This window comes from Cyprinus carpio, chromosome A2, assembly GCF_018340385.1.
Source record: "Cyprinus carpio isolate SPL01 chromosome A2, ASM1834038v1, whole genome shotgun sequence".
Classification (NCBI taxonomy): domain Eukaryota; kingdom Metazoa; phylum Chordata; class Actinopteri; order Cypriniformes; family Cyprinidae; genus Cyprinus; species Cyprinus carpio.
This window is the reverse complement of record NC_056573.1, coordinates 24,742,763-24,770,150: the sequence shown is the minus strand read 5'-3', so window position 1 is coordinate 24,770,150 and position 27,388 is coordinate 24,742,763. Positions and strand designations below refer to the sequence as shown.

Here is a 27,388-nt window from a genome sequence, read left to right as displayed (position 1 = left end):
TTTTTTTTTTTTTTTTTTAGGGAATGAATTATAAAAAAGCTCTGTTTATTAATATGGCCCTCTCAATATGATTATTTCCCTTTAATGTTAGTTAAGATCTCTTGCACCAAATTGCTTAGTTTCAGTAAACAGTCTGGTTATTTAATATCTAAGTTTATGTCTACATTGAACTTTTCATTCGGATATTGTAATGTACGGTGTTGGTGGTGCATTGAAAAATGATGGTATCATGTAGTAATACAATGATACTTTGATACATATACTGTATACGAAATAAGATGATTACCATATATGATTATTATCACAATTATTAATTACTCAGGCGGAACCTTCGACCACAGCCGCTGTTTTCGAGCGGCCCGCACGCTGACGGAGCTCGTCGCTGTTTCCGGGGGACCGTGTTTCCGTGAGCACGCGCTGACGGAGTTTTTCTGTGTTCGTTGTTTCGGTGTCGTTCTTTTTATTTTATTAGTAATAAAGAACGTTCGCCGCATACGTGTCTCCTATATATAACAGGATATTGTTATATGAGGATCTGGAGCGGTGTTGGAGATACATGTTTATGTGTGTCGTTCTTTCTGGATGATGGTAAGAGCGCGAGATTAGCGGTTAGCTTTAGCTTTAATCCTGAACACACTTAATAGTGTTAATAGCGGTCATTAATATATTATTATCATAAGTACTCTTGCATGATGAGCTTCTTTTCTCCTGACTTGTGTTGACGGGTCTCTCTAGGTGTTTTACGGAGTGTGTGTTGTGTGTTTTCAGGTGAGGCCTCAGCAGTCAGTGTATTTACGTGAGGCACATATAATTAAGCAACTTTTAATTCTGTGTGTGGCATTTCTGATGGAGGGAGTGACTGTAATACTGAAAACATCAGCGTTAGGCTCAAGTACGAGCACTGAGATGAGGACAGGCGCTCGTGAACACCATGCAGGGAGGGTCAGAAAGGAGAGTTTAGCAGTGAACTTGATGACAAACAAGTAATAATTCCAGCATTAGTTGTATTTACACATATACATACATTCATAGAATTGTATGTATTATAGATATATTTTTTAATATTTGTAATCAACCTTTTCCCCTTGAAATTATCTATTATTTTTGTGTATGTGTAAATATATATATATATATATATATATATACATACATACAAATGTTTTTCAGAACTTTTTGATTAATGCAGTGTTCACTGAAATAGTTTTTGTAAACTTAGAAATGTCTTTACTGTCACTTTTGATCATTTAATGCATCCTTGCAGAATAAAAGTATTAATTTAATTTCTTTTCTTTTGAAATCATACTTACACAAAACGTTTGATGGCAGTGTATCACACTTCCCATAAAAATATTAAGAAGGAAAATCTGGTTTCAAAATTAGTAAAAATGTTTCTTGAGCAGCAAATCAGTGTATTAGGATGATCTCTGAAGGATCTTCTGACACTGAAGACTGGAGTCAGACTGAGACTTCTTTCAAAACATGACATCATGTGTGTGCGTGTGTGCGTGTGTATATATATGTATATATATATATATATATATATATATATATATATATATATATATATATATATATATATATATATATATACAGTACAGATCAAAAGTTTGGAAACATTACTATTTTTAATGTTTTTGAAAGAAGTTTTCTTCTGCTCATCAAGCCTGCATTTATTTGATCAAAAAAATACAGGAAAAAAATTTAATATTGTGATATATTATTACAATTTAAAATAATTGTTTTGAAATTTATTATACTTTAAATTATCATTTTATTTCTGTGATGCAAAGCTGAATTTTTAGGATCATTATCACATGATCCTTTAGAAATCATTCTAATATGATGATTCATTATCAAAGTTGGAAAACAGTTCTGCTGCTTAATATTTTTTTTCAGAACATGTGATACTTTTTTAGGATACTTTGATGAAAAAAAAAAAAAAAAAAAAAGCTATGTTTTTAAAATATAAATATTTTGTAATAACAATATACACTACTGGTCAGTAATTTGGGGTCAGTAATTTTTTCTTCTTCTTTTTAAATAAAATCAATACTTTTATTCAGCAAGGATGTGTTAAACTGATAAAAAGTGACAGTAAAGAAAATATATTATTAGAGTATATATTATTAGAATTTTTTTTTATTATTTTGAATAAATGCAGTTCTTTTTAACCTTTTATTCATCAAATATATTAGACAGCAGAACTGTTTCCAACACTCATAATAAATCAGAATATTAGAATGATTTCTAAATGATCATGTGATAGACTGGATGTTACATGTGACACTGAAGGCTGGAGTAATGATGCTGAAAATTCAGCTTTGCATCACAGGAATAAATTATTTTTTTAAAGTATATTCAAATAGAAAACTATTATTTTAAGTTGTAATTATTTCACAATATTACTGTTTTTTCTGTATTTTTGATCAAATAAATGCAGGCTTGATGAGGAGAAGAGACTTCTTTCAAAAACATTAAAAATAGTAATGTTTCCAAACTTTTGACCTGTACTGTATATATGTGTGTATTATTTAATATGTAATAGATAAGATAATTATAATATCTATTATATATTATGTTTGTGATACAAGAACTCGTACTGCTTTAAAGTGGATGTATAATATAATAACCATGTTCAGCTGTTGGTCTTGTTATGTAATAATTAACTGATTAAAATCATCAAATTTGAGTCTGGATGTCCTGCTGTTCTGTCTGGGTACATCACTGTAAGTCATGATCTAATGGCAGAACGCTGTTTGTTTGCTTGGTTACAGCACCGGCTGCGGCTCAGAGCTCCTAGAGTTGATCCTTGAGTTGTTGCCATGGATACAAGAAGGAAACCCCGGGATATAATGAACAGTAGATTCCATTCCATACACGGAATGTTTATCCCGGGAAAAACTACTGCTGCAGTCTTTTTGAGATAAAGCTGTAGAATCGTTGTTTTCTAGTAATAGTTTTAAGTCATTGATGGATGCAGACTAAACTCGAGAGACTCGTTTGCTCAAATGTATTTAGTGCTACATGATTCCAACAGACTGTATCTCTCTCTCTTTCTTGTTCCTCACAGGTTTCTTTCCTGTCTGTCGCTGTTCCCTGAGGGTCGCCCCTCCTCGTCCTCTCTCACTGCTTGACCCTATGGAGGAGTAGCTCTTGAGTGACAGGCACAGGAACCAATCAAACATCAGGAGGAGCGTCAGACGCATAGCGGCAGGGCCGAGAGGATGTCGTCTAACAGAACCCAGACCCCTCATGGTCTGAAGCAGATCGGGCTGGACCAGATCTGGGATGATCTGCGGGCGGGGATCCAGCAGGTGTACACCCGCCAGAGCATGGCCAAGTCACGCTACATGGAGCTCTACACGTATCCTCAATTGCATTTATATTTATACCATTTATATAATTGCATTAGTTTCATTTATAGTTTATTTCAAAAACGCATCCAGTGTCTGTTGGGTCCTTAACGTCCTGATTTTCAGTCATGTGTATAATTATTGCACTAGTGTGCATCAGTCGAATCAGGCCCGCGGTGCAGGTGCCCCTCCGTCCAAACCTTCGAAGAAAACCCCCACACCTGGAGGAGCTCAGTTTGTGGGGCTGGAACTCTACAAGAGATTGAAGGAATTTCTGAAGAATTACCTTACAAACTTACTGAAGGTACATTATGAAAATAAATGTTTTGACACTACTGTCTCTTCTGCTCACCAAGGCTGCATTTATTTGATTAAAAATAGAAATATTGTGAAATATTATTACAATTTAAAATAACTGTTTTCTATTTGAATATATTTTAAAATATAATTTATTTCTGCGATGGCAAAGCTGTATTTTCAGCAGCATTGCTCCAGTTTTCAGTGTCACATGATCCTTCAGAAATCATTCTAATATGCTGATTTGCTGCTCAAGAAACATTTGTCATTATCTATGTTGCAAACAATTTTTGTGATACATTTTTTCAGGATGATTTGAAAGTTTAAAAGAGCAGCATTTATTTGAAATAGAAATCTTTTGTAACAATATAAATGTCTTTACTGTCAATTTTGATCAATTTATGTGTCTGCTGAAAAAAATATTTTAAAAACATCTTATTGAGCCCAAACTTACTGTACAAACTTACTATGGTAGACGTTTTGTAATATTAAATGTTACTTCACCAGAAGTAGTCAGTATCATTGAAAAGCTATTTTTTATTTGCATTTTCATTTTTGTTAAACGTTTCGTAATTTTGTGGTGTGTTTGTGCCATGTTTGTTTTTTAGTATGTCTATTTTTTATGCATTTTATTTTGGTTTTAGTTATTTTAATGCATCAAATTAAACAAAATAAAAATGAGAAATGTTGTCTTGGCAAGTAGCTGAAATTTCAAGTGGTTTTATGGTTTTAGTATTAGTTTACCTTACTTATTAGTCTTGTTCATACAAGTAACACGGGGCAGATTTGTTCAAAGCACATTTGTCCATGACCAAAGTCAGCCTATATTATTACTTATATTTATTCAATAACAGTTGTCTACAAATTCACTGACTCTACAAGTAATGCTCAAGTACCATAAACATTTTGTCCTCAATAAAACAAGTAAGTAGATGCTTTATGAACAAGCTGTGGAGCAGTTACAACAACTTCATTCAAGAACACTTGATCAATTTGAACTCTGTGAAAAATTTTTTAATATTTTAATTTGTATATGTTTTTGACTCTTGTTCTCAGGATGGAGAGGACCTGATGGATGAGAGTGTTCTGAAGTTCTACACACAGCAGTGGGAGGATTACAGGTTCTCCAGTAAAGTGCTCAACGGGATCTGTGCTTACCTCAACCGCCACTGGGTGCGCAGGGAGTGTGACGAGGGCCGAAAGGGGATCTATGAAATCTACTCTGTAAGCATTTCTTGCTTTTCTTCTGCATTACAGCACAATTTCAATTCATAAACAATTGTACATCTTTTTTTTGTTGTGTGTGTGTTTTTTTTTTTTTTTTTTTTTCAGCTTGCTCTGGTGACGTGGAGGGAATGTTTGTTTCGGCCTCTGAATAAGCAGGTAAGATTAGAAACAGGAAATGCATCATATTGGACAAGGTGAGAATAACTCTTAATAAATGTCATTTTTTGGTACCTGTGTTCTTAGGTCACAAATGCAGTACTGAAGCTGATTGAGAAGGAGAGGAACGGAGAAACCATCAACACTAGACTCATCAGTGGAGTGGTGCAGTCCTATGGTGCGGCATTGTTCACGTCACGATGGATTTCACTGCTTGTTTGTTTTTGTCTGTGATACATGAAGTTTAGAAGCTGTGCAGTTGCTCAGAAATGTTTCTCTCCATCTCTCGTAGTTGAGTTGGGTCTCAATGAGGACGATGCCTTCGCTAAAGGTCCCACTCTGTCCGTCTACAAGGAATACTTTGAGACTCAGTTCCTGGCTGACACCGAACGGTTTTACACGAGGGAAAGCACAGAGTTCCTGCAACAGAATCCTGTCACTGAGTACATGAAGAAGGTGAGGCCGAAATAGCAGGACATGCTTCAAAAAAATAAATCAAAGCATGTGCACTTCAATAAATGTGTAGGTGGTAGCGAGAAGGGCTGGGCGATTTCTCAAATATATTTACAGTTCTTTTGTTGTGTTAAATTTAGCAGCATTGTGAATATTGCAGTGATCTTACAGCACTTTTATTTGGCCAGTAATGTTTTTTTAAAGATTGTGCCAGTCTGAGCATGAAGGCTTTATGGGATTTTCATTTTAATGGTTGATTGATTGTTGATTTCTTGATTATGATATTTTAAAAGAATCTGAATGCAAGTTATATAGATTTGGGGAAGCCCAGTTAATTTCATTGAATAAATGTATGTATAAATTTAAGTAAAAATGCTTTTATTCATCAGGGATGCATTCAGTTAATCCAAAGTGACCGTAGACATTTATGTTACAAAATAATTTTCAACTGATGTTCTTCTGAACTCTCTATTCATTCTCCAAGAATTCTGAAAAAATATATCAGGGTTTCGACAAAAAACAATTCCTTTCAACATTGATAAGAAGAAAAAATTTTTTGACTATCAAATCAGCATATTAGAATGAGTTATGAAGGATCATGAGACACTGAAGAATGTAATAATGATGCTGAAAATTCAGCTTTGCATCACCAGAATAAATAAAACTTTTAAATATATTAAAATAGAAAACAGTTATTTTAAATTGCAATAATACAAAAAAATATTACTGCATCCACTGTAAGCATAATAAAATAAAAAAAACCATTAAAACAAAAATAAACGTTCAAAAATCTAAAAACAAATCTTATCAAATCCAAACTTTTGAATAGTGGTGTATGTCAAACATCATGTAAAGTCTGCAACTTTAATTTTAGAATGTATTATTTTGTTTACCTGTATCACCCCATCTGAGTGTGAAGTTGTAGGGTTGAGCTGTGTGTGTTTTGCAGGCTGAGGCTCGTTTGCTGGAGGAGCAGAGGAGAGTGCAGGTGTACCTTCATGAGAGCACACAGGATGAGCTGGCCAGGAAGTGTGAGCAGGTTCTCATCGAGAAGCACCTGGAGATCTTCCACACAGAGTTCCAGAACCTTCTGGACGCAGACAAGAATGAAGGTGTGAACCACAGTGAAAACTCAGTGTCTGTACATGAGTCCTTCAGATTGAGATTCTCAGTTATAATTTATTCTTTCTCTCGATGTAGATCTCGGTCGCATGTACAATCTCGTGTCACGGATCACAGACGGATTGGGAGAACTAAAGAAACTTCTGGAAACACACATTTATAATCAAGGCTTGGCAGCCATCGAGAAATGTGGGGAGTCTGCTCTCAATGTGAGTCTGTTGAACATAATGCCGTCTAGCTTGAAGATCATCATGCTTTAGATCTGATCTTTCTGACAGCACGTTTTAACCGCTGTGAATTCTTTGATTTGCTTGTAGGACCCCAAAATGTACGTCCAGACGATTCTGGACGTCCATAAGAAGTACAATGCCCTGGTGATGTCAGCGTTCAACAATGATGCTGGCTTCGTGGCTGCTCTTGACAAGGTATGACCATCTTTTCAGTTCTGTTTGGTCAAGATTGAATTAGTTGTAGTAATTTTACCTGTTTAACTTGATTTAACCTTATGTCTGTGGGCTGGTATCCTGATGCCCGTTGTCTCACAAACTGCTTTTTAGACTAAGGTTATTGTCACATAAAACAAATAAAAAAGATATTTGTTAATTGAAATAAACATTAACTGAAATTCTGTATTTATTTATTTCAGCTAGTTGCCATATATATAGACATATGAAAAACAAAAAAACTAAAGATGACAAAAACACAGTAGAATAACTAAAATTTTAACTAAACAGAAAATGTACAAATAAAAACTGAATCAAAATATTAATAAAAACTATAATAGTATCTCAGTTCTATTAAAATAACAGTAGTTTAGGGCTAAAATTACTAAAATGAAATAAACTAAAATTAATAAATAAAAAACACTGTGTAGATATTATTTTAAAAAGACAAAAACAATGAAATTACTTCAACTTTAACTAAAATTTTACTGAAAATCTAGAAATAAAATTTCATTCAAAAACTATAATATAATTTTTTTTTTCTAATATGCAGAAGATTAGTTTAGCACTACTTTAATTTTCTAATGAAATATCATTTAATATAATCTAGTATTTTTCATGTAGATATTGTATGAACTAAAGTGCATATATATATATATATATATATATATATATATATATATATATATATATATATATATATAAATATATAAATATAAATATAAAATACATTCCAGTTCATGTTCACACCATTGAGTGATAGATGATTAGCTTTTCTGAAGGACTATATATATATATATATATATATATATATATATATATATATATAATATATATTATATATATATATATATATATATATATATATATATATATATATATATATATATATATATATATATATATATATATATATATATATATATATATATAATATTTATTTATTTTTTTTTTTTTTAAGGAATAATAAATGCAAATTTTGTTTATAGAAATGAATCCTGTCTTTAGGTTTTGGTGATGGCTTTTAGATATTGAAAGTATTCAGAGGTGTTTTCTCTGTTTTCAGGCTTGTGGGCGCTTCATCAATAATAATGCTGTTACTAAGATGGTTCAGTCCTCCAGCAAATCTCCTGAACTGCTGGCCAGATACTGCGACTCTCTGCTCAAGAAGAGGTGTGTGGTGAGACGCACTGTAAATGTGTTATTAAATCCCAGTGCTGAATCTAATCGGACCTCTGTCTGATATTTCAGCTCCAAAAACCCAGAGGAGGCGGAACTCGAAGACACTCTGAATCAAGTGGTGTGTTTTTACAAAATCTGACTGCAAGATTTAACATAATGCCTCTGTTTTTTCTTTGTATTGATCTTTTGTTCTCTTTTTGTAGATGGTGGTGTTCAAGTATATTGAGGACAAAGACGTGTTCCAGAAGTTCTATGCGAAGATGCTGGCCAAGCGTCTGGTCCATCAGAACAGCGCCAGCGACGACGCCGAGGCCAGCATGATCTCCAAACTAAAGGTGCAACAGTTCTTCCACAGATTATGAAAATATAAAGGGTAAAATGATCCATAAAGCTTGGAGATTTTAAAATGAGCACTAGATGTGATGTTGTCATTTAGTTCTTTGATTCATAGCATCTCTGAATTTAAGCTTCAGTAGCAAAAATGCAAATAGAGTTGGAATCATTTATGTGAATCAGTTCAAACTGATTCAGTGAATCAGTTCATTGCCTGATTCAGCGATTCAAGTGTGATCAGAAATGTTCACTTAAGTCCATGTGCTGCATTTACAAGATTTATTTTTCTCATACTTTTTATATGAAATTTGTATGAAAAACAAGTCTTGATTATTTATTTAAACTAGATTTTTTTATTGTAATATCATAGTTTCTCTATCAAATCACTCTTTTAAATTTTTATTAATGCATTTGGCAGATGCCTTCAGTGTTATTTTAATGCTATTCATATAGTATTATAATATTTATTATTATTTTAAATGAGCATTTATTTGTATATTTTCAGTTTAATTTAAGTTTTAGTAATTTTGTGCTTTTGTCACCTTTATTAGATTTTTTTTTATTATTTCATTTTAGATTTAATTTATTATTATTTCAGTTTTAGTAATTGTAGTACTTTATTTAATTTAGTTGCCAAGGCAATATTTCAGATGTTCTTCTTTTTTTTTTTTTTTAATATGTAATTATTATTATTTGATTAACAAAAACAATTTGTAATAGTTTTTTATTTTTACTTAACAGTGCTCATCCAAAGCGACTTGTATTGCAATCAAAGTATACATTTTATCAGTTCATGCATTCTCTGGGAATCAAACCCATAACCTTGATGTTGTTAACGCAATCCAAAGACATTTCAGAAAGATAAAAACAAACAAACATTTTTTTTATTCAATTTTTCTATACCACCCAACCCTTGTGGTGTTCTTGTGCTTGTTCATTGCATACTCCATCATCGCTGTTTGTGTCTAACACTGTTTGGTTTGTCATTTTTAGCAAGCGTGTGGCTTTGAGTACACATCGAAACTTCAGCGCATGTTCCAGGACATTGGAGTCAGCAAAGACCTCAACGAACAGTTCAAGAAGCACCTCACAAACTCTGAGCCTTTAGACTGTAAGAAAGAGCTTCTCTCTTCTCAGCTATGGTGAGAAATGCCTTGAAGTCCTATATAAATGTTGTGTTGTTTCCTAGTGGACTTCAGCATCCAGGTGTTGAGCTCGGGTTCATGGCCCTTCCAGCAGTCGTGCACTTTTGCTCTGCCGTCTGAGGTAATAAAACAAAAATGCCTTATGTAAGTTTCTTGTCCTTTCCAAGGTTTGTAAATCTGTCATGTGTCTCTTCCGACGCAGTTGGAGAGGAGCTACCAAAGGTTCACAGCCTTCTATGCCAGCAGACACAGCGGCCGAAAGCTCACCTGGCTTTACCATCTGTCCAAAGGAGAACTGGTCACCAACTGCTTCAAAAACCGCTACACCTTACAGGTCTGACAAGATATGTGTGACTTGAATTCTTCAAACAATAACATTTCAAAGAAATCTCTTCTGCTCACCAAGGCTGCATTTATTTGATTCAGAATACAGTAAAAACAGTAATATAGTGGCATATTATTAAAGTCGTTTTCTACTTAAATGTTTTAAAATGTAATTTACTCCTGTGTTGCAAAGCTGAATTTTTAGCATCATTACTCCAGTCATCAGTGTCACATGATCTTCAGAAATCAGTCTTATATGCTGGTTTGCAGCTCAAGAAACATTTTTTTATTATTATCAGTGTTAATGTGCTGTGTCATATTTTTGGAAACCGTGATACATTTTTTCAGGATTCCTTGATGAATAGAAAGTTCAAAAGAATAGTATTTATTTTAAATGGCTATTTTTTTTTTATAATGTTATAAATGTCTTTACTGGCACTTTTGATCAATTGAATGCATCCTTGCTGAATAAAAGTATTAGTTTCTTTCAGAAACAAAATCTTACTGACTGCAAACTTTTGAACGGTACAGTAAATTTGCTAAATATGCACTAACAGAGTTATTAATTGCCTTGATATAATCCAAGCATTAGGATACTTAGTGCACTAATATAGTGCGTGAATACTCATCAGACTGGTTGTGTGTGTCCATACAGGCGTCTACGTTTCAGATGGCCATTCTGCTGCAGTATAACACAGAAGACGTTTATACAGTCCAGCAGCTGACGGACAGCACACAGATCAAAATAGTAAGGATACAAAAGAGGACCCTCTACAAGATCCAGATGTCAGCCAAATGTGGATTTTTGCACATTAACAGAACTTTTTTTTTTTTATGTATTTTAGGACATATTGGTGCAGGTTTTGCAAATATTATTGAAATCCAAGCTGCTGGTGAGAAATTTTTTTTATCTTTATTTAAAAAAAAATAATAATAAAAAAAAAGATTCCTGCAAAGTCAACATGAAATCAAAATTGAGCCCATTTCCTCAGAAACAACTTTCCCTTTCCGCTGATGTCATCGCGGCCATAAATAGAGTTAACCAATAGCCAAATCACTATTTAGGTGTTATTTGTGTAATCCTCCTTAATCCACTCATACTTTTATTTCACTATGGAACGCCCACTATTCATATACGGTTAATTTTCTTTAGACTTTACAATGGAAAACCATCCTTACATTTGCTTTCTCTGAAACTTCTCAATTTACAGACATAAAATGGGTTGTGAATGCCATTTCATGTTGACTCTATTGTGTATTTGCAGTTGTTTTCAGTTGTAATCTCTGCAGGTTCTAGAGGACGAGAACGCAAACGTGGATGAAGTGGAATTCAAACCCGACACCCTCATAAAGCTCTTCCTGGGCTATAAAAAGTAGGTCATCTGAGTGTATCTCATCTTGCAGACAGTTATGAATCTATATTTAATGTTTCACATTTTGTGCTTTAGAATGCATCAGAGTAAACCAACTTGTCAGTATTGATGGCTGCACTGTTTTCTCCCCAGTAAAAAACTGAGAGTGAACATTAACGTGCCAATGAAGACGGAGCAGAAACAGGAACAGGAAACAACCCATAAAAACATTGAAGAGGACAGGAAACTCCTGATTCAGGTTTCATGTCCAAGTCTCTTCTGCTCACCAAGCCTGCATTTATTTAATCAAAAATACTGTAAAAACAGTAATATTGTAACATTATTGTAATTTAACAACTGTTTTCAATATGATTATATATTTTAATATGTCATTTATTTCTGTGAATTTTTAGCATCATTACTCCAGTCTTCAGTGTCACATGATCCTTCAGAAATTATTCTAATATGCTGAATTGATGCTCAAGAAACATTTATTATTATCAATGTTGAGAACAGCTCAGCTGCTTAATATTTTTGTGGAAATTGACTTTCTGTCAAAAAACAAAACAAAACAAACATACAGTATATTGCAAAAAATAGTCCAAGTATTGGTGAGGTGTGTTCGAAAATAGCATACTAAGTTTAGATGTGTTCCTCTTCGTGCAGGCGGCCATAGTGAGAATCATGAAGATGAGGAAGGTTCTGAAGCATCAGCAGCTTCTGGCTGAGGTTCTGAATCAGCTCTCATCCCGGTTCAAACCCAGAGTCCCCGTCATCAAGGTCCGTTATTCCTGTTCTACAAATCTAGTCTGGATACCAGGAGTTTTTACAGGGTTTCTGTGGGTCTTCATTCGCCCTTCTTCAAATAAAGGCCTTGAAAAAGTTTTAAATTGGAGCAGAAAGGCTTAAGTTTATAAAGTCATGGCATTAAAAGTTGCATGCGGTACAAAAATGAACATTTTCCTCAGTATTTTTGTTTTCCAGTACATTTGAAATGAAGTAGGGTATGAAAGCATTTCTCTTTAAATTAGGTTGATTGTTTTCTGAGCCCATTGTTTTAATCAAACATTTTGAACAATTTCTCAGAAAACAAGAAAACAATTTTTTTTTAATTGCTTTTCAAGTAACATATCTTGAATTAAGAATCAATTTTACTGGAAAACAAGACACAAATACTGAGGAAGAACATGACTTTTCTGCAGGTACAGTAAATGTTATGGTGGGAAAGTTGTATTTTTAAACTAAACAACCTAAACATTTAGATTTAGAGACCATATTGACGTATTGTTTTCTTTACATGGTCTTAAATTTATAATCATAAGACCTGCAGAAACCCTGTTTTATCAGCACAGAAGCACAATACAGCGTTCATATGTACTTGGGTTTGTGTTGTGTTTTGCAGAAGTGCATTGACATCCTCATAGAGAAGGAATATCTGGAGCGGGTGGATGGAGAGAAGGACACCTACAGCTACTTGGCCTAAACATTTCTTCACTCCTCCACGTCTTTACTGTCTGTCTCTCTCGCTCTCACTTTTTCTTTTTTTTTTTTAAGTTGTCTCTTGGGTAATAAATATCATTCCTCTTGATGTTCGGCCTGTGTTGAGTTTAAAAAAGCAAAAGGACTAACAGAAGAGGAGATTGTGTGCGTCAGTGAATGTGTTTGTGCAAAAGACAGACTTTACTGCTGCTCTGGATATGAACAGACTGCATCGGAAATGTACATACAAACAGAGCCCTCGAGCTTTAATCTTGCAAAATAAATACATTGCTGGTTTAAAAATCCCAATCAGAATTAAATCCTACACATTAAGCATGTTATTGCCTATCAGCATTTAAATGAAGAAAAAAAATGAACAAAGATGCATTGAAATCTTAGCAATGAGGGCTTCAGAAATGATTTAAGAGAAGAATGGAAATAATTTAGGAAAAAGGTGCAATTTTAGCTGCACGTCCCAAGAACGAGCGAGTTGGACAGGTTTGTAGACGTGTTGTCTGCATTGTTACCTGCTACCAGAAAACCATTTGTATAGTGTGTTTCACTTTTTTAAATGTGTGTTAAATAAAAGAATTAAAAGTTTCTGTATGTATTTCTGATGCTGTGGAGTCACTACATGAAGCAAAGAGCCGTAAGACAATATTATGGTTATTCAAATACATGCATGTTATGCATGTTCAGGACATCACTATCTGGCTTTTTCCACAGCCTGAAACATCAAATGGTCATTGATATGTTGATTTCCATCCTCATGAGGTCAAAACAAACATATAAACTGTTCAAAAAATATTAATATTATAATAATTTTAGAAATTATGAATTTTTTTTTTAGTTCAATAAACAAAAAATGGCACTATATACAGTATAATAAAATGATAAAATTGAAAAGGTTGGGCTGCCGGGTAAACAACAAAGTTGTGTGGGAAAATACGTGACTACGTCGACGTCATGGCGCACGTATATGATTGGCTGGATCATTACCTTGAACAGGTGTGTCTGTGTGAGCCGAGTGTGTACCTGATGGAGGCCCCATTACGCGATGACCTGTCCGAGAAATGTCAGAAGATATTGTTATTGGAAGAGTGGGTGCAGTTAGTTGCAGTACTTTTACACGAAGTGCTAAATGAACGTCACGTGTAAAATGTGTCTGATTAATTAGGCGATGCTTTAGTTTATATCTGTCCGACGCAGAAGAGCTGATAGGAGCAGAGAGAAACACTGACCCTGAGCTTCAATAACATCGAGACTACAACTGGACTACAACGAGATAAGATATGCATCTAAAAGTTTGCAAAGTATGTATTTCAGTTCCAAACTTTGTTTTGTAGGGTCAGAAATGATTTGAGCTAAATAATGTATAGCTTCTTCTGTAGATCTGAATCGAGCTTGATAACTAATGATCTTTTAACTAAATTGAGCTGAATAATGACACTATCGTTATACTTGGTAGACCAAGTTCATTTGCCTAAATTTAATTATCCAGATTTAAGTTTATTCAGCTAAATAAAAAACTTTAATTTTAGTTTAAATTATATTTTAAAATATATTCAAATAGAGAACAATTATTTTCAATTGAAAAAAAAAGAAATACCGTTTTTATTGTATTTTTGATCAAATAAATGCAGCCTCTGTGAGCTTCAGAGACTTTTTTTTTTTTTTTTTAAAAACATCAAAATATGACTCCAACTTCTGAATGTTAGTGTGCAAAAAAGAAAAACTGTGTGTTTTTCTACTAGGATATATATATATATATATATATATATATATATATATATATATATATATATATATATATATATATATATATATATATATATATATATAAGAAATAAAATATTATTATTATTATTATTATTATTATTATTATTATTGTTTTAATTGTTCCCTTAAAACATAATAAAATAAGAAATAAAAGGTAAATTTAAATTTACTTTTAATATATTTAAAATGTGAAAGACAGTCTTCATTTTGCAATTTAAACCAAGCTTTTCTGTGCAATTCTTAAAGTGTCTGACCAACCAACTGGTTTGCAATTTTCAAAATAATTTTGGACTAATTATTGGATAAATTTTTATCTCATATTTGAACTCAAGCAGTGTAACATGCCCCTAACATTTTCTTTTTAAGGACCACATCATCATAGAGCTGACTAAAACAGGACTGAAGAAGGTGAGTGAGGATAGAGAAGAGCTCGTCATGGAGGAGTATCTATTTCTGGTGGTGAATCCCAATTATATACTGGAAGACTAGTCAGACTTGTTCATTTTTATCTACTGATGCTTTTATAGTCTTAAATCATGACTCATGTAATATCCAACATTTTTTATTGAGGAAATCAGAAAACAAATAAATAGATTTATATATTTGCATTTGTGTATCATTTGTTTATTGAACACTAGATGGCAGTGGATCCCAGTATCTTAAACATAAAGCTCCCTTATCGGTTCTGCTTTATGTACTGGAGAATAAAAGATACATTCTTAGATGTTTTATTAGTAGCCTACATGAACGTTATCTTGCACATTTTATCTGCCCAACAGATTCTAATTTGAAATAAGTTTATAATGCATGTTCGCTTTTCCCAATTCAGAAGACCGCAAACACTCGAGTTATACATAAACTATACACACACAAGGATCGAAAGGATTTTTTTGTGTAAAACTGTGAAAATATAATTGTAATAAACAAAAACGTATTATAACTTTTTGTCTTTAAATGTTTTGCTCATGTTATATTTAGTTTTTTTTTTTTTTTAAAGCAATCTCTCTATATCGAACCACTCTCTTTTACACTTTTATTGTAATCCCGTATTATAGATTTAATAAGATACCGTAGTAACAGATGAAAGTGTTCTTCTGTTCTCGTTGCTGTACAGATTCGCTGGCACACAGTTTAGCATAACGTTCTATATTTTCGCGTCGTTCACGCTGTGCGTGCGCGTGCTGAGATCCGTTTCCACTAGAAACGCGCGCCGCCAGAGCGGCTATAAAACAGGTCGCGCGCGATGTCGCTGTAATATCAAGAGTTTATTTCATCTTATGGACACTCAAGATGATACGATTTCGTTTCAAATAATTGTTTAAGTTACTCCAACCGTCATCTTCTCCTGAATGTGGATTTTGGTGAGTGTCACTTCTTATATATTCAGTATTTAATAACGTACAGAAATATATTTTCTCTAGGCGATGTGTAAAATGTTTATATCAGCTTTTTATCGCGTCTCTGTTCGTTGTTGCACTTTCAAACCTCGTTGTTTTGTTTCCCCCTGGTTGTTCCACGTGTTTAAAGCTGTTTGCTGGGAACCAAAGGTCTCGTTTTCAGCGCATCTTCAGTTTGAGGTCTTCGCAGAAATGATTCCGCCTGGAGACTGTCTGTACGCCGGAAGGAAAAGAAGAAAACCTGTGCAGAAACAGCTGAGTATTTAGTATTTATCAGTTTAGTGGCGTGACTGTTTTATTGACAAACCATCAATACAAATAAACCAATCACTAATGATAATAAATATGTACTTTTTTTTTTTTTTTTTGCTTAAACTTATTAATATTATTTATTATTATTTGTTATTGACAGTGTAATAATAGTAATTATTATTATTGTGTAATTTGTTTAATTTCGTCAGGTTTTATGATGTAGATTATATTAATCCCTCAGCATTCCTGCAAAATTTGCCTATAACGCCTAAAAAAGGCATACCCAAAGTTAATTGCATGCTGTTCTTGAACCATTTGGAGTATATGCATGGTTTTGGTCTTTTTTGAAAGGTGACTGGTATTGAGTAATATAACTTAGAACACACTGAAAAAAGTAAAAAATTAAAATTAAAAAAGCAGCATGAAGCCTTTTTGGTGTACTGACAAAGACACTGGTTGTACCTGCTGTGTTGATTGTATCTTAAAATGCATTATTGCATCATTTGAATCACAAGATTCTCAGCTTTCCAAAGATATGTGACATGTTTAGCCTTTTTTTTTCCTTTTTTTTTGTTTTTTTGTTTTTTTGAGTTGTTGTATGTCGCAAAGTTAACCCTCAAAAACACTCAGTGTACCGCAGGCGGTACAGTGGAATGCTAACAGTTTAATTAAAAATAATATAAAAATTCATTAAATTAAATTGTAGTTTGTATCTTCAGGAAACCAGAGAAAGCAGGTCAGAAATCGAATCCGTCCAAGCGTCACCGCGACCGTCTGAATGCAGAATTGGACCGGTTAGCGAGTCTGCTGCCCTTCAGTGCAGATGTCATCTCCAAACTGGACAAACTCTCAGTGCTGCGGCTCAGCGTCAGCTTCCTGCGGGTGAAGAGCTTCTTTCAAGGTAAGGAATGTTTCCTGCATAGCGAAAACTGTAAATTATAATACATTGGCTCTTAAAAGTTATTTGAACACTTTAAAATAAACTTGATATTGGTTAACTGACTCAAACAACCTCATCTTTGTGTTTCACTCAGGCATATCCTAAAATTTGATTTGTCCCTTTTACATTTTTACTACATTTCCAGGTTGTTGCATGGTGTCTTTTTTAATGTTATGTGGTTCCGTTTTGGTATAATATTAGTAGTATGTTCTGTTGCATTTGCATTTTTATATGGAGTATATATCGATGTAATTGGCAAAAGTTTATGTGAAACATTTACTTATGAATTTTTCCTTCAACTTGTTCCTTTATTTAGATTTTTAGTTCATATTCTGAGTTTGCATGTTAAATTGTTTATAATACAAAGCAGCATAACTTAAAAAATAAATTAGCTCATTTAAAAAAAAAAAAACATTTTAGTGTAGTTTGTGGGAAAACTGACCGAACATGCTGGTAAATACACATGCAGTTCTTCTGCCATGTAGAATAATGGGATTTTTTTCAGGAGAGTCCATATAAGGACAGGTCCATCTGTAGCTTAATGTAATGTAGAGATTGCCCTCTTGCACTCACATGCTGTTTGTTGTGACAGTGTGTCCAAACGGATCAGTGTTGAGCTGTTGTGTGGAGAGCTGGCAGTGTTTGGGCTGTGTGCTGGCAGGTGGACATCGCTCAAATGTAACTGAACTCATAACAAAGTAATGGAGAGTAATGAAAACAACCTTTAGCAACTAAAAAGTAAGGAAAGATGTGTGGCCAGTATCGTGTGCATAATGCAATGTTGGGAAAGCGTTTTATGATACTAGATTGCCCTGCTATTCATAATTTAAAGTCAAGTCACATTTATGTATTGCTTCCAGGTGTCTTTGCACAGGTTTGTGCATTTGAGATTTTAAGTAGATTTTACACAAACCACTTTAGATGGTGAAATTCATAACTGTCGTGAATACAGTCATTTATAATGCAAGATCCGACCCTGAAGAACTTGAACCGTCGTGGATCTGGGCTTGCGTCAACCTTGATCTTTCAGTTCGTATAAGATTGATGCATGTATTATGTTCAAACTTCGGCATTTTAATGTATTCATCTTCTCAAGGCCATTTGCGTTTCTGGTCTGATCTCATTTTCTGTCACCTTTCAAGCTGTAAATTATACACAAGGCCATGACAATGTAGCAGTATGTCAGAAATTCTTGTCAGATTTGAAGTTAATATGTGAACTTGAATGTCATCAAAAAGCGTTTTTATGGAAAGGTCTGAATTTTTACACGAGAAAAAAAAACTGTCAAGTTGGAGAATTTTTGGTTAAATGTAAAACTTTTGCTAATAATTAAAATAATTTTATGATATGATTCTATGAACCAGAACGTCATTTATCCAACACTTTTTTTTTTTTTTTTTTTTTTTTTTTTTTTTTTTTTTCTTCTCTTTGTTGTAGAGTGGGCTGGTTTATTCAATCTTTGCCTGTAGGAACAAAAAATCACTTTCCAAGTGTCTCAATTGTATTTCTAAGACAGCAATAAGATTCAAATCAGAGATTTCAGTATAAACTCAAATATTTCTCATCAAATTTTTCCAAAGGAGACCAAAGGATCAGACCTGTTGTCTTAATGTATGGTAACAATTGTCTCTGTTTCAAGTTGTACTTTCTGCTGTGGAACATGAAAGGAGATATTTAGAAAAATGTCTGTGCCTGCCTGTGATAAAGAAGTGCACTTAAATGTGTTGAAAGTGCACTTGATGTGTACCTATAATCTTAAAAGTATATATTTTAAAATCTGTACTTGCAGATAGTATGTTGATTAAATAAAAAGCCACTTAAAGGGATATTTTTTAACCCAAAAATGAATATTCTGTCATTTACTTATCCTCAGGTTGCTCCAAACCTGTATTTCTTTCTTCTGAACATAAAAGCGTACTGTTTAGTTCCCAACATTCTTAAAAATGTCTAAAGTTTTGGTGTGCTTTAAAGTACACTTATTGTGATGTGTTGACTGACTTACTAAGCACGTGTAAAATACTTGATTCAAATTTGAACTGTAATGTTGAATATATTGTGAATGCACTAAACTGCAATTTCATCATTACAAATAATTAAAATATATTTAAATGTATATTTTAGTATATTTATATTAAGTATATTTTAGTTTACCATAAATCTTTTTCACTACATTCAGTGATACACTTACACCATATTTCAAAGACAAGAGAAGTAATTATGAATAAAGTTCATTCTTAATGAGTTTAAGGAATTTATGTTCCACAGAAATGCTCACAGGTTTAGAATGACATGAGGCTGAGTGAATGATGACAGAATTGTCATTTTTGGGTGATCTTTCTCTTTAATGTTGTACGTGAATTTAGGTTTACATCTGTGTCAAAGCATAAGCAACTAATTCTCCTAATTTCTCTCCTCTCAGCCCGTGCATGTCTTGTGAGTTACTTTGCTGATTGGTTGTGCATGACTGAGGCTGTGTTTGATCCAGACACACTGTGTTTTCATTCTCCACCACAAGTCTTAAAACACAGCAGGAAAACCTATGAAAGCCTTTGTTGGCCCAACACCATTTTTAGAGGCTTGTTCCATACAATTAGAATCAAATCATGTTTGTTGCGTGGCCAGGTGAATTCCAACACATTTCCGGGCCTCTCGGGATGTGGACTTTATTTTTTATAAACTTTTATAAAAAATAAATCATGTATTTCTCATTTAAATGCTTGCCAATGCAAACATCACTTTTATTACTGTTCATGCTTGGGATTAGTGATTTAAACAAACCACTAACCTTCAGTATTAAACTTCAGTGTGTAACTCTTCCTGCACAGTTTGTGCTACAGGCGTTTTAATTCTCATAGTGAAGTCTCAAAGAGTGACACCTGAAGGAAAGTGTGTAATGATAGCAAAGCTCCACCATGAGCAGTGCTTCTGTTTGCCAACACCATTGCTTCTAGTTTCTGCTTAATGATAATGAGAACAATGATCATCATGATGAGCTTAATAGTTCACTCGATTGGTTTAATCAAGCCTCTTAATGTATTGCTTAAATTGAATTTAATTTCAGCTGTAAATGTGTAGATTTGTGTTTTTCTCCACATTTTTTTTTTTTGCAAGATGCATGCTACACTTTCTCAAAAAAGATACTAAGGCTGTACTTATATGTACTTATAAGCACCCTCTGGGCCTTAATAATGTACAAAGGTGTATCTTTTCAAAAGGGTACTGCCCCAGTGACGGCTTTTGTACCTTTATTTCTGAGAGTGTAAGTGTCATGACTAGGACAGTGTTTAATGAAGCAGCATTTCATTTGAGTCTAAAACCTCAACTTAAACACCATTTTAAGCACTGTTGTTTCCTTTAGGAAATACTAATGCGTTTGAGAGTTAGTTGCAATGTCTGAATAACAACTTAAACTGCACATCAGGGAGTAATTGAGATCCAAAGAGAGAGTTGAGTGAGTGTGTGTGTGGGATGTTGAGAGAAGGCAGTTGTGTGTAATGAATGATCCACTGGCTCCTAAGGAGCGTTTGCGTGACTGCAGCCTGGCAAAATCCCCGTCCTGAGAAAAGAACTAAGAGGGGGAAGATGCAGATCAGCTTTGGCGCTTCTGTTTAGACCATTCACAATCCACTTTTAGTGGCCACATGTGGCCTTTTGATAACCACTTGATTGAATGCTTTTAAATTTTCAGTTTTTCCTGTAATAGACCAGGCTAACTTCCAAAATCAGTTTTTTAAGGAATAAGCAATTTCTGTGTTTTATTCTTTTATTGAATAAATATTGTTCACAATAAGGGTTTTAAGTTTTGTACTTCTCATTTGAATGTCTCACCACCTTAGTGGTTTTCGAATGATATAATATGTTCAATCCCAAAGGATTTTTTTTCTTTCATAGCTCATGAGAGCATTCGATTGTTTCATTTAAATATCAACTTTTTCTCAGATGTTTCTTTTGCTCAAAAAAGGGAAATTCATGACTGTCTATAGAGCTAAACAATTAATATATACACTACAGTTAAAATATTGGCGGTCAAGAGTTTTATTTTATTTCATTTTAATTAATGTATTATTATTTTAATAAATTAGTATCTTATGCTCTCCAAGGCTGTATTCATTTAATAAATTGGTAAATTTGGTAAATTACAATATTATTACAGTTTAAAATAACTGTTTTCCATTTTTTTATATATATTTTGAAATGTAATTTATTCCTGTGATGAAAAGCTGAATTTTCAGCATCATTACTCCAGTCTTCAGTGTCACATGATCCTTCAGAAATCATTCTAATATGATGATTTACTACTCAAGAAACATTTCTTGTTATTATCAGTGTTGAAAACAGTTGTGTTGCTTCATAGTTTTGTGGAAACAGTGATCATTTTTCAGTGTTCTCTGGTGAATAGAAGGTTCAAAACTGTTTATTTGAGAGAAATATTTTGTAACACTATAAACTACTTTAGTCTAACCTTTGGCAAATGTAATGCCTCCTTGAATAAAAGTATCAATTTCTTAAAGTTACTGACAGTTATATCATGGATACACAGTACAACATAGATCAGATAATTCATTCTTTGAAGAATTTGAGTTCATTTTAAGATTTCTGACTTTAGTATCTGGGTAAAACTGAGCACAGTTTAAGACATTGTTTGTGACATTCAGAAAACTTGAAAATAGGTGTTATTTTAATAAAGTAGGAATCTAATAATATTGAGTAATTTGTCATCAGTTGAAGACGGGTCTGACACGAGCAGGTGTGACTGGTCTTCATGAGGGAATGATGCTGGCTCTGGTGCTCTTCCACACTGAGTGTCCAGTATAATGTTAAAATTTCCCCCAGTGAACTCAGTTCAGGCGCTTGGCAGCCGCCAGATCCTCCTTGGCAAATTCTTGTTGCGTGCAAATCAGGAAAATTCCATCTCGCATCTCTGTCCTGGAAACATTCCTCTGTTTGTTTTCATCATGCAAGAATGTGTGCCAGAAGCTGATAAATGATCCAAGCGTCCAGCATCATGCATGTGCGTGAGTCTCCAAACATCTGTTTTAGCATGGGACAGAGGATCTTCATTAAAAAAAAAAAAAAATTCTCAAAGATTATTGGAGTATGCTTTACACGAAAATATTATTTTCGTCTCTCTACTTCAAAAATTAATTCTGAAATTTATTTGCAGTTTCTGATTGAAATGTTCCTGAACCAGATTCTTTTCCGTTTATCTGCATATGATGCAAATGCGGTTTAATTCCCTTAAAATGCTAGTATTATGTATTCTGTCACCCTGACCATTCAAATAGCTCTTTGTTAGCACCAATATACAAAGTGCAGCATAAAAAAATGCATCTAAAGAGCTGAGATATTTATTGTCAACATCAAAACCTCCAGTAAAAACATTTGTGGGCTCCGTGTTTGTTGGCAACCGGAAGGCGGTTCCTTTGCACACAATGTCGTGCAAAAGACTAGTAAAAATGACCCAGATACATCATAAAGGAGTGTTCTGTTGCGTGACAACTTTAATAATGTTCGCCTGACAGGGTGAGACCTTGTCCAAATTATTTTCTCCTTACAACACATTCAGTCCCCTCTTTCCTTTAAACTGTTTTTCATGCCTGTTATGCAGCTTAGAGACCAACTATTAGTCATTAAACAAATGACATTTTTAAATTCTTTGTGCTTTGTGTTATTCATTATATATGCCATTCAGGGATTGCAAAGAATTCCTGGGAAAATGTTTCAAATCAATATGCAGTGCTCAGTAAAACAGAATTTATTCATGTAAAAGAAGACTAATACAGCAAACAGAGCCGTGTGCCAGCAGACTGATGCATGATCTCATGTAAAAACGGTTTCCAAACTCAGGTTCTCTCACACCACAGCCATTAGTTCACAAAATGCACATGTTGACCCCTCTTTGGCAAAGTTAAGCCGAGTTAGTGATGTGAAATAATCTGCCATCGGAGCGCATGTGGCTGTGCAGTGGTCTGTTATGTTTGTGTCACGTGACCAATTGCCCAGGAAACCCAGGTTGGATGGTATGAATTGATGGATAGAAGAATTGTTCAATTGGATGGATGGATTTCATTAAAGAATATCATGGTTTCCAAGACCGGCTTTGCATCAAAGGAATAAATTACTTTTTAAAATATATTCAAATACAAAACCATTTTAAATTTTTACTGCATTATTACTGTTTTTACTGTTTTTTTGATCAAATAAACAGCGTTGGGAAGCATAAAAGACAAAAGAAAAAAAAAACTGGGTGGATGGATGTATTAGTGGTCAGTCTCTTAGTCTGGGCAGTTTTCATTTGTGTTAAAAGGAAGCTCTGGCCCTTTAAGAGCCTGTAGTAAAGCTGGGTTTGCGTGACTGTAGTTCACCAGAGCCTGACCTCAGAGGGAAGCCAGGGAAAATGATCTAATGATCTGTCCATCAGAGCGCAGGAGACCAGCAATGTAAAAATGAGTCTACTAAGCCTTCCTCCCCCTCTCTTATATCTTCTATTCTTCCTTTAACACACACACACATAATGGGTGAAGTAATTGTATGTAAAGACATTGAGTGAGGTACAAAATAAAGGGGAAAAGAGAGAGTGAGTCTGTTGAGTCACTGCATACAAACACACATCTGCTTGTAAATCTAACCTCAATTGTCAAGAGTAGATCTGTTTTTTATTTCCATCCCCTCATCAAAACAACTCTGTGATGAAATGGCTGCTTATGGACAGACATTTTGTGAAAAGTAGCTCATCCACCTGCAGATTTGGGCTTGTTTGGCAGCAGGCATGAAGTGAATGCAAAATGAGTCTTTAGAGAGAGAGATGATAGAGAATTCCCTCATGTTATTAAGTACAGGAGTGACGGTTTAGCAACTCTGAACAGTACACATGTTGTCAGTTGAAAGTCTTTATCCTTTGTGTTTTTATAAATTTTTTAATTATGTTTTCTACAGTGGTCAGTGGAACCTTTCTTGAGAGCTACAGCTTAAAATCATGAAAGAATGAATGTGCTTATGTCAATTTAAAACGGCTGCTTATAAGAAAACAAATCTGGTTTAAATCCAGATTATATGCATGATATATTTGGGTTGCATAAACCCCGCTGAATAAATCTGCTCAGTCTGTTTGTGGTGATCTTCTTCACTTTGATGTTTGGCATTGAAAGTCCCACAAAATTAACTGAAGAAGACAAAAAATGTGAATTATTTCATGTGATTTTTATCTTGCTCGTTTTAGATTAGCACGGCTAATGAAGAGCACTTGGGCTGCCTCATTTTTTGTTTTTTCGTTGCTTAGCAGTCGTTCTCAACCGATCGTGAAATTAGGTAAATGCATCTGAAATGGACTGACTAAGAGCAGATGTTTAATGAAGAAGGAAGGTTTGGGTCTATTGCGATTGTCCAGGTTCTCTTTATTTGTGAGACTTAAATGAGACAGAGGGGTTTCCTTATTAAAGATCCTTGTTTAAAAAATGTGTTCAGTAGGAAACGGCACAGCTAGTTAAATGAATGTTGACTTGATATCAGATGCAAGAATCCTGGTAATTTCAAAGGATTGTATTTGCCTGTGACACTCTATCATGTACAGTTGTATTTTTTTATCCATGTATCTCTGTCTCCATCTCTTTCACCGTCTTATGTGCTCTTGTTCCTTCCAAGAGATAGAAAATTGCAGCACTGATGCCTCAACGTCGGAGCAGAAGAAAGAGATCCTGCCCCGTGTCATAGAGAGTGATCTTCTCCTAAAGGTGACTGCTTTGCTGTGGGCTTATGACTGGAGTTTATTCACTACAGTTTAGAAATGGTTTCTAGTCAAAGAAAATTGTCCCTATACTTTTAATTATCCAGATGAAATGAAAAAAAAAAAAATAGAACTTTTATTTTTGCACATACAATTTTAGTGACATGACTATTGATTGACACATGTATTCATATCTTGTAGTCTCTCCCTGGATTTGCACTGATCGTGAGCTCGGATGGCGTTATTTTCTATGCATCATGCACTATCGCTGACTACCTGGGATTTCATCAGGTAACCCCCAAATGAGATCCTATAATCTACAAATAAAACACGAATGAACAGTGGCGTAACTTTGCTTTGAAAAGTGGCGGGGACACCGCACAATTTGTTTTGCTAGTTTTTTTTTTATACAAAACTAATGTACTTAAGGGCTGGGTTTAGAGTAAAAAAAAAATAATCTCCTCTTAATAAAAATACATCGATGTACCGTACAAGGGGTGGTGCCAGAGAATTTTGAACGCAGGTGCTGAGGGGGTGCTAGATTATTTACGGGGAGCTGGGCAATTCAGGGCTGCAGACTCATTCTTCCCATTGGTCGCTCATTTGCAATTAATTTCTCAGTTGGTCGCAAGAGCACGGCGGGGGTTTTTTTTTTTTTTTTTTTTTTGCTACAACATGCTATTAATCAATGCATGCTGATGAACTTTTATCATAGTTATATGGAAACGAAAGTGGTTAACATTCAACCAGTTCTTGTTCATCAGTAGTATTATTTGTGATTTGAAATTTGTGAATGGGAGTCCCTCTTTTTCTATGTTATAAGCCCGGCTTCGGATGCTTTCACTTTCGATTTCACGATCTTGTCACGTTTTGCAATAAAAGATAATTGTCTGTTTTGCTTACATGTATACACCTTTCACCTTTTAAGGCCAAAAAAAAAAAAGATATATTAAATTAAAAATCAAAAAAAAAAACAAAAAAACAATAAAAAATGAAAAACTAAACAACAAAAACATCCATCAAAAAAGAACAAAAAAAAAAACTAAAAACATTAGGCATGGCCTACACTACATGCTGTAGGCTATATGCTATATAGCCTAATGACTAATAATTTACAGAACGTTTAGCAAACACTGAGGAATCAAATCCAAATAAAAAATAAAAGAGAGCATCCATAGCATAATGTGAGGTACACAGCAAAGATTAACTTTTCAAAATGAAAAACAAAACAAAAAGAAAAGTACAACTAAAAGTACTGGGGAAGTCGTGGCCTAGTGGTTAGAGAGTTTGACTCCTAACCCTAAGGTTGTGGGTTTGAGTCTCAGGCCGGCAATACCACGAATGAGGTGTCCTTGAGCAAGGTACCGAACCCCCAACTGCTCCCCGGGTGCCGCAGCATAAATGGCTGCCCACTGCTCCGCATGTGTGTGTGTGTGTGTGCTTGCATGCATGTGTGTGTGTTCATGTTCACTGCTGTGTGTGTGCACTTTGGATGGGTTAAATGCAGAGCACGAATTCTGAGTATGGGTCACCATACTTGACTTTATGTCACTTCAAAAAACACTCTTCTCACAAAACAATACCATCATGACACAACACCACCATTTTCACAACAGATCATCTGGTTTAATAAGCGGTCTTTTACTTTACTTTAGTGTGAAAACCAATATTCAATCAATATTCACGTCATTTTTGCTGCCCACACCTTGGCGCTCCTGCTGACGTGGCGAGTATAAACCAGGCTCTACACTCCAAACACTGCACAGTTCAAAGGAGTTGTTCTTTGATATTTCTCATATGCAACAGAAATCGCAGCTTTTATGTGTTGAACAACTTGGTGATCACGCCAATGTGACAGTTTTGTATGTAATCGCAATGTGATTATATTTCGTTTTGTTTTTTTTATTAAATTAATTTACAAAAATGTTTGGAGCATTTGTGTTCGTTAAATATAAGTTTTTGTTTTTTAAAGTAATGACCAAGCGGCCAGCTGCAGATAGTGAGCCTATGTTTGATCAATTTAGCCTTCTCAAATCATCACAACTTGCCTAAAATAAAATCTATAGATATAAAACAGTTCAAGCATATAACAATGTTTAAACTTTAAAACTTTAAATGTTTTTTAAATATATCTATCGGAGACGCTTTGTAGGACATTCTGCCGTCTAGTCTTGAACAGGAGCACTTCACAAAAATGAACCAAAACTCAGCGAATAGATGCCTCACAGACATGATAAATATATCTATAGAAAGCTTTAAATTACTACTTAACGAATAAAACCAATCAAAAGCAAAAACTCTTTCATTATAATAAAAATCCGTAAAGATGCATTCTCTGGCGCGTTAAAAGGAGAGGGCGAAATCAGGAATCCCCGGCACCTTCATCCTTGCGGACACCGCTCACAAAAATTAGTCGTCGCAGTCTTACATC

The 27,388-nt window shown here is 34.2% G+C and overlaps 2 protein-coding genes across 3 annotated transcripts in view; both read left to right on the top strand.

The window, feature by feature from the left end:
* Positions 1 to 354: 354 nt before the first annotated feature.
* LOC109062788 (cullin-1) lies at positions 355 to 13,466 on the top strand. The gene is made up of 22 exons (XM_042712095.1): positions 355 to 588; positions 3,071 to 3,364; positions 3,480 to 3,657; positions 4,707 to 4,874; positions 4,983 to 5,033; positions 5,121 to 5,211; positions 5,326 to 5,489; positions 6,436 to 6,598; positions 6,687 to 6,817; positions 6,926 to 7,033; positions 8,118 to 8,224; positions 8,303 to 8,351; positions 8,437 to 8,568; positions 9,560 to 9,677; positions 9,756 to 9,832; positions 9,914 to 10,045; positions 10,691 to 10,783; positions 10,881 to 10,928; positions 11,326 to 11,408; positions 11,541 to 11,646; positions 12,054 to 12,167; positions 12,790 to 13,466. Exons 2-22 carry the CDS (start codon positions 3,225 to 3,227, stop codon positions 12,868 to 12,870), a joined length of 2,334 nt encoding a protein of 777 aa, XP_042568029.1. The 5' UTR covers positions 355 to 588; positions 3,071 to 3,224; the 3' UTR covers positions 12,871 to 13,466.
* A 2,184-nt stretch (positions 13,467 to 15,650) lies between these two features.
* LOC109062786 overlaps positions 15,651 to 27,388 on the top strand; it is a 17,337-nt gene continuing 5,599 nt past the window's right edge. Inside the window, exons 1-5 of one of the 2 annotated variants that reach the window (XM_042712079.1) lie at positions 15,651 to 16,006; positions 16,173 to 16,296; positions 17,014 to 17,195; positions 24,876 to 24,964; positions 25,159 to 25,248. In XM_042712079.1, coding sequence (XP_042568013.1) covers positions 16,235 to 16,296; positions 17,014 to 17,195; positions 24,876 to 24,964; positions 25,159 to 25,248 — 423 coding nt within the window. In that variant the 5' untranslated portion in view covers positions 15,651 to 16,006; positions 16,173 to 16,234. The remainder of the gene's footprint in view (positions 16,007 to 16,172; positions 16,297 to 17,013; positions 17,196 to 24,875; positions 24,965 to 25,158; positions 25,249 to 27,388) is intronic. The other variant, XM_042712068.1, reaches the window with a different exon arrangement.

Excerpts from the sequence above, each read along its gene's own strand:
- LOC109062788 (XM_042712095.1), top strand. The coding sequence starts at position 3,225 with ATGTCGTCTAACAGAACCCAGACCCCTCATGGTCTGAAGCAGATCGGG. Across the intron at positions 5,212-5,325 it reads TGGAGTGGTGCAGTCCTATG|TTGAGTTGGGTCTCAATGAG; the intron begins GTGCGGCATTGT and ends CATCTCTCGTAG. Across the intron at positions 5,490-6,435 it reads TCACTGAGTACATGAAGAAG|GCTGAGGCTCGTTTGCTGGA; the intron begins GTGAGGCCGAAA and ends TGTGTTTTGCAG.